Raw genomic sequence first — 8,004 nt, forward strand, 5'->3', positions numbered from 1 at the left:
CACCCATCTTCATTCGACCTGTTTATCAATGACATAACATGAACTTTGAAAAGTAAAGAATAGCTACAACTGTTTTGTAAATAAGCTACTGATTGTGGTGACAACTATCAATAAAATTCAAATATCATGATCACTCCATCTCCTCCTCATCTGTCAGAGAACAGACTTTAATCAGCAGCATGTTTCTGTGTGTTCATGCAGAGAAATGTATGTGAATGCAAGAGCGTGAGAGAGGAAGAGGAGGGAATGTGAGGCGGAGAGAGAGAGTTAGAGTTTAGACCAACCCCCAGAACTGTTGCATGCTTCAACTAAGGTCTCGCTTCACTCACTCTGCCTTGTCAGTTTGACTGTGACTTACTTGGTACTCTTGTTTGGATTCTCTTGAACAGCAGATGAAGTCCAGGATAAGGGCAACACGATAACAATTCCAAGGTAATTTTCTCAGGATTCCCATGTTTGATGCAATATGTGATAAATTATGTTATTATTACCACTGCTGGGTTTAGATATTTTCACACACTTGCCATTATGTAGCATTTATACAGCACAGAATGTAAGGCGAAACAGTGATTATCTACAGGGTATTATTTTTGGAGGGGAATTTGTGTAAAAAGAAAGAAAGAAAGAAATTGCTGTAACTTACATTTACACCTAAAAGACAGGCTCCTGAACCTTCTGAACTATAATTCACTCCAGGCAAAATGTAGTCTAAAATACAACATTTTCAGATGTCAAGACAGTAATTTTTTGGAAAAAAAATGATGGAAATAATAAATAAATTCCTGCATAATTTAACATCTAAATATCGGTTCTCATTTATGGTTCCATTCATATTTTCATCCATGCTGTAGATCCAATCTGTACTATGGAGGGGGTTGATCCTCACCTGTTTGTGTCCATATGAACAAATTACACCTATTTCCCAGATTCTTGACAGCATATTGAATGGGTTAAAGTCTCCAGACCATTTGTTAAATGTTAACATATGACTCAAGAAGAGAGAAAAACATTCCTTGACACGAAAGAGACTCAAAGGAATGCAGCCCCCAATCACCCCCTATTATTTTAAACCTAACAGTGCAAATCCTTCAGTGTATTCCTGATTAAAGTTTGCAAGTAGCATAAACTTCAGAGAAGTTGTTTCTCTTTAAAACACTGAAGGTTTAAATTATATTTGCATGTGTGTGTGGGGTTAAAACATGTGTCCTCTATACTGTGAAAATCACTTGCATGTGTGCCAAATTAAGTGCACATGTTATGATGGTTCTTGTCTAACAATCTCAAAGTGACTGACATATGTTTGAAACACAATTGGGAAAACTAAATGTTTGTTTGACATTAAAATGGTCCCTTCGACCTTTAGTATCACATCCTGCTCCCCTGAATGCAAACAGAAATAATTACTCAGTCTTGGTTTTAATGAGGCTCATGAGGTCATAGCTATGTTTAAGTTTCGTACCATCACAATTTGCACTCAACAGAGTATGCATTCAATGTATCTGAGAATGCATATTTTGCTGTGTATGACAAAGCAAAAGGTTAATGTTTTCCATTTCAGTAAATACATTATCAGAGTAGACGTTTGCTGTCTGTGGGTTTGTGACTCATGTATTTTGACTCGTTGCGTTTAATGCAGCTAAAGGCCAGCGTAATGTCACTTGGACAGAAACTTAGCACAAATGTATGAACTTGTTTAAAAGAGATATTTTCAAACATTTTTTTAAATTAAGGTTCCAGCTATCAGTGGCTCTGCATCATTTCTTTCCATCATTTTCATGTTTCTTTCCTTTCGTTCTGCAGTGTCTGAACTCTCTAACCAGGCAGAGCTCAAGAGCACCGTCTTCTGGCAGAAAAGAAAACATCTGTAGGGATTTAGATGGATTACATTGTAACAACTTCATCTAATCCCTCCATTTACTGACGCAAGACAGCTTTTGTGTAACCTTTTGGTATATTTCTCACAGCTCCTACTGCCAAAACACTAAACAAAAATGACTTTATAGCCACTGACTGCAGGAGAAACAGAAGAAAAGCAACATCAAGCATGGAGGCTGTGACTTCTCATGCAGGGGCTCTCCCTTCCACATCCATGACCCCCACCTCCCCTTCTCCCTCATCTCATGGATACCTGCAGTTCTTCTGGGAATATCAGGAAAATTCTGTCATTGTGGAGCATTACAACTACACTGGCAAGCTGCAGAAAGACCGCTACCGTGAGGGGCTCAAACCTGAGGGCATTGCATTCCTGGTGGTGTGTCTCCTCATCGTCCTGGAGAACGCTGTGGTTCTCATCGCCATTTGGAAGAACAAGAAGTTCCACCTGCCCATGTATTACCTGCTGGGAAATCTGACTCTGTCGGACTTGCTGGCCGGGATTACCTATATGGCCAACATCATCATGTCAGGACCTAATACGTTGAAACTGACACCACTGCTGTGGTTCCTTAGGGAGGGAGGGGTCTTCATCACTCTGGCTGCCTCTATCATCAGTCTGCTGGCCATTGCAATTGAACGTCATGTCACTATGGTGACTATGAGGCCATATCACGGGGCAAAACGAGGACGGATGTTGGCACTAATTGGTGCTAGTTGGGCCCTGGCAGGGTTTTTAGGAGTTCTCCCAATTTTGGGATGGAACTGCATTCACAGACTGGACCAGTGTTCAACGGTGCTTCCGCTTTACGCCAAAAGCTACATCCTTTGCTGTGTGTCTGTGTTCAGTGCAGTGCTTCTGGCCATCGTGGTTCTTTATGCCCGGGTTTTCCGCATCGTCCGCACCAACACACAGCGCCAGCGGCTGGGTCTGTCAGGCAGCATGAGGAAGGGCTTAGCGAGGAAGTCACAGAAGTACATCGCCCTCCTCAAGACAGTCACCATTGTGCTGGGTGTCTTCATTGCCTGCTGGCTGCCCCTCTTCCTCCTCCTCCTCCTGGATTTTTTCTGCCCCACCCGCAGCTGCAACCTCCTCTACAAGGCTGATTACTTTCTGGGAGTGGCTATGGTCAATTCGCTCCTCAATCCCATCATCTATACTCTGACGAGTAAGGACATGAGGAGAGCCATCCTGCGGCTGCTCTGTCGGCCGTGTCTGATGACCAGAGATGGACAGGTGAAGAAGATTGGGATGCCATTCTTGGAGTGCAGCTTCAGCAAAACTGAGGTGGCCTCTCAGAAGTTAGAGGGGGGACTGGAAACAACCATTTCCTCTGGGAACATTATCACCACTCCATCTCCAATTAAAGCTCTTTATCCCAAACTCTTCAAGTCATAAGAACGCAGACTGAGTCCAGAAGTGTCTGAATGGGTTTCCCACTAAACAGAGCACGCGTAGCACATCTTCCATAGAGAGGAAGCAGTTGTAGTATTGTCGATTCTGGAGCAAGCCAGAAACGGAGAACGGCATGAAATGTGATAGAGGCACAAAAGACTCATGTTTAGACAAATGCCTCTCCTTTGACAAGTCAAAAGTGGCAAAGTTGCAGCAATATAACTGCATCAGCAAATTTCATTACAACATAATTACAAAGCCAAAGACCATATAGATGGCACTCAAATGTGAACAGACTTTTTTAAACAGACTTTTTTTTGATGAGTCCCTTTAACTAATTTGCACTGAAGTATCACAATGAACGGAAAAGCAACTTTAGATACAATTTCCTGTGGTTCTGTAGTCTGTGTTGATGCCTAGAAGGGAACTCAAAGACTGTTGTGGTGACATACAAAAGCGCAAATCTGACATTCTCTTCCAAACTTGCTGGACTCGTGGTGAACAGGTGTAGTTGGCTTTTTCCTTTTTCCCTTTTTTGCAGTTTCTTATTGAAGTGCCTTAAATATACAGCACAAATACTCCTAATACTTGTAGTGTATAATGTGTGCATGTGTAGACACCTGGTTTTCGCTGGTTCGAAGGCCCATGGTGTACTAAAATTTGTCTAAACAAAATCATGTGGAAAACCCCAACACATTTTTGTGTACATGATGCAGGGACACAGACAGATAATAAGAAGAGGGAGGCAACACTCCCGCTTAGCTTCTTGCAAAGGGTGCTTGCTGAAGACTGCTGTGGCAAAGAGGTGGGAGGAAAAGTGCGCATTTGAAAAACAAAAGCAGTTTTGAAATGACAGGTGGTTTACATATCTGTTGTTGAAGTGGAAAGTTGTTGTGGTTTGTGTCCGATTTTTTAAAATGTCAGTCTGGCATCTGCAGTGAAGCTGCTACAACTCCAAATTTTCAGCATGCCTATATCTATCGTGTGATTAACTGACTGATGCAACAAATAAGTCTTTCCATTGCGAAAGGCTAATAGTTTAACTTCAGTTGAGATCAAAACAGCTGCAATTACACCACATGTTTAAGTATAGACCCAGTAAATTATTGCAAGATTTATAAATCAAATTACAAATAAAGTTGTGATGTTGTGAATCGTCATCATTCTTCAGGTGTTTTAAGGACAAGAATGTGCCTGCACTTGAAAGCTAAAAAATGTGGAATCATGGCAGACTCAGAGTGCAACTATGCCAATACTTCAGTTCATTATTCATCATGAAAATTTCTGGGTGTAGTTTAAGGAACTGGATTATCTTAATTATAAAATGAGTTTGACGTCAGTCTTTTTATACACGTTTTAAGTGCATTCTTTCCAGATCTTCCTTTTAATATTCTTTTTTGTACTGAAAATTCATGTAGTGAACTTTATGTGTTTTTGAAGACATTTCTACCACATCTGTATTGTAAATTATAGCTATTTTTGTAACAACAAAAGGGTAGCTCACTTTACCTTTCTTTTCATAAAAAATAAAATGTTTTTGTATATGACTTTAAGGACTTTTGGATTTGTTATCATTGTGTGCGCGCTGTAACATTCTTTTGTGTGTCTGTGTGTATTTCTGCTTATGTGGCTGAAGTTGTGTGAAAACGTACTACAGGAAGTCAGCCCCCTTGTCTCACATCTGGTAATGGCATTGGCCTACATACATCAAGCTCTACTTGTCTCACAGTGGCTCAAGTACCACACAAAGCACCTTTTATTAAACAACGAACACTCAATATTTCTTTTTCCTTATCCTGTCAACCTGTGGGTTAGATCAACCATTGCCACACTCCGATCTGCTGTCCACACCTGTCATGGCTGAAAACCATATCCAGCTGGCTTTAATGTTGTTCCCAGTGAGCTGTAATTCAGCTGCAATGGTGATATAAAGTAAGTGAACCATGCACAAATGGCTGCATCTAAAATTGCCTTAAAACACACTTAGCTCTTCATTTAGGTTGTAAAATATGAAAACACATCATCTTGTTTTAATTATTAACACCCAAATTGCTACATTGTTCTCATCCAAACCAAATACATCATTGAATCATTCAGAGTGTGGGCTGTAAAAGTATGTGAAACCCTAGGCGAATGACACATCAAAGCTGGCTGGCATGAGGAGTTAGCAAACCTGGAGTCAATAAAACAAGATTCGAGGTGTGGACTTGTGTTACTTTGCTGATGAGAATCGTGTCCTGCAATAAAAGAGATCAGAGAAAATGAAGCTCTAAGATATGATTTACACCCCATGTTGAAGGTTTTGAGACACTTTCTAATTCAAGTAAATTAGAACCTGTCTCAAAACTTTTGACAGGGGATGTAGTTTAGACTTCCCCCAGTTCTCAGTACCTCCATTAGCCTCATGGAAAAGCAAATCTACAAGAGCTGGTAGTATCCTGACAAACTATATAGTTGTTTCACTTTCAGTTTAACCCTCAGTGACCCAAACATATATTTCTCTACAATAGGGTAACTGGTAGCATATGACACTGGAATACCTCTGATATGATTTGTATAGGTGCAGGTGTTCCTCCAGATGTTAGCTGTATCCAACAGCATGCTGACAGAGGTCAACAAGTTGAGGAGTCTCCTATCCTCCAGCTTCCTTCCTGCTGCTGAAACTGTGCAACAAACTGGACAGGTATAAGTCACAAGTCATCTGTCATGATCACCACCAAGGACAAGCCCTTTGAACCACACACAGATGTACAGATACACACGGTACTGTTCCTTGCTCACACAGAGCTTTGGGAGAACTGAAAGCTCTAACATGTGCAACTATATGTCGTTCACTAGGGAGCATGGTGTACTGTATGAAGGAACAGCATGATATTTTGGAACACCAGTATATAGGAGCAGTTTTAACCGGGCCTTTGCAATGAAATGATAGTTTGTCTAGCTGGTGATGGACAATTACATCAATACAATAAGAAAATTGTTCCATAATTTCATTTAAATGCATTCAATGCTAACCGCCATGAAAGCATGCTCGGGTAACACAAAGTTCAGTTCAATGAACAAATGTCAAACATGAGCCCTCCCTGCCTCATAAACAGCCTATCATACCTTGATAACAGAGCTCCTTCACACTTAATCGCTCAGCCATGGATGCTGTACAGATCAAATGAGGCAAGCTAGTCTGCATCCACAGATCTCTCCTGGTGGAGGCTGCCGGCCTGTGAGGACTTATCCTTGTGAGATGGACTTTGTCACCTAAAAAAACCATGATCCAGTGTCTTCCATAAATGTGATGCCTGGTGGCCTGCTCTGAGGGTTGATGGACTTTAAGTCGGGATGCATGCGGAGGCCAGTGTGAGGTCCCAGTTTGGTGACTGATCCTGAACTTCATTTAACCTCAGTATATATATATATATATATATATATATATATATATATATATATATATATATATATATATGTGAAAATGAGATCATCTCTTTATCCTGATTTATCTCATGCAGATATTTTTATGTGTTTTTCATTGTTGTGTTAAATTAAAATTATTACCTGTGTCCCTTGATAAATGTGTAGTTAGAAGTGGTTAGAGTCAAAGTAAAGCAGGTACATTTAAATTAAACTCGTTCTCTCCTAGAATTTATTAAAAATTTGTCATTTTAAAAGTATCAATTACATTTTTTAGTTATATCCACCAACTGTAGTTCTAACACCAGGTGTATGAAAAGCATTCCGACGTCATTGTAGTTGTCTAGGAGCGCCGATTTGGTGCCCCAAGGCTAACTTCGCCTCATTCCTTTGACTGAATCTTCACAAAGAGTGAAGGCAGAGTAATTGCCCAGCTGGGGAGTTCAGGTTGAATCAAGGCTTGACATGTCTATCAAGGATTTCCCCTCATTTAGCCTAAAGGAGCAGAAATGTTGTCTCAGAATGATTGAATAGGTTTAATCATCTCTGAATTCTAGCTCAGGGCAACCAAGCTGAAATATTTTTGGTGGTATATGTACTGGCAGTTCGTTTCCGGATAATGGAGACCCAACTGACTGTATGTGATGTATCTTAGCTTGTAAAGTGAGTCTTTAGGCCTGCAGTCTCACAGTTGGCTTTTGTTGCCACCTTGTGGCTGTTAAACAAAATCGTGTGTGCTGTGTACTGAACTGACCTAAACTGCTTATTTTGCAAGAAGGGAAAAAATGTAGATAAGCCATGAACAAGCAGATTCCTCTCATGCAGCTGTTTACTGTAGGAGCCATTCACACGTTTTCAGAGGTGAAGGATACTTGACAGTTAAAGTGAGCTGCACTTACAAATGAGACAGTAGTTTGGGTGATGGGTTACTTAGGAGGCATTACAGCTGTTACAGCATAGTTAAACAATAGTTTTTTTCCGTAACTTCAAAAGAAACAGGAACATTCAGATAGCTTCCAAGAAATGTTCCCTAAAGGTTACTATTATCCAAACTGTGTCAACAACCTGCAACTTTCTTGTAAAATTCTACAAAAATTAACCATCAGGGAACATTTCCTTTTTGCTGGGTTCCTGCTGAGATTCTAATGATTATTCATACTGCTTTAAAGTGTTCCTTTTGGATTCCTTTTGTTATTTCCTTGTTCCAAGATTTATTTTTTACTTTATGGAATATATTTTTTAAAGTTGTTGCAAAGAATTATTGATATGTTTTAGAGGTTTTGCATGTAGGTGGTATGGATTTGGTCCTTTGTTGACATGGAATACATTCA

The 8,004-nt window shown here is 40.1% G+C and overlaps 1 protein-coding gene across 1 annotated transcript; it reads left to right on the forward strand.

Moving 5' to 3' along the window:
- The first annotated feature begins 341 nt into the window (after nucleotides 1-341).
- On the forward strand, nucleotides 342-4,756 carry s1pr5b (sphingosine-1-phosphate receptor 5b). The gene is made up of 2 exons (XM_022190589.2): nucleotides 342-432; nucleotides 1,801-4,756. Exon 2 carries the CDS (start codon nucleotides 2,045-2,047, stop codon nucleotides 3,269-3,271), a length of 1,227 nt encoding a protein of 408 aa, XP_022046281.1. The 5' UTR covers nucleotides 342-432; nucleotides 1,801-2,044; the 3' UTR covers nucleotides 3,272-4,756.
- The last annotated feature ends 3,248 nt before the right edge of the window (nucleotides 4,757-8,004 follow it).

This window comes from Acanthochromis polyacanthus, chromosome 3, assembly GCF_021347895.1.
Source record: "Acanthochromis polyacanthus isolate Apoly-LR-REF ecotype Palm Island chromosome 3, KAUST_Apoly_ChrSc, whole genome shotgun sequence".
Taxonomy (NCBI): Eukaryota; Metazoa; Chordata; class Actinopteri; family Pomacentridae; genus Acanthochromis; species Acanthochromis polyacanthus.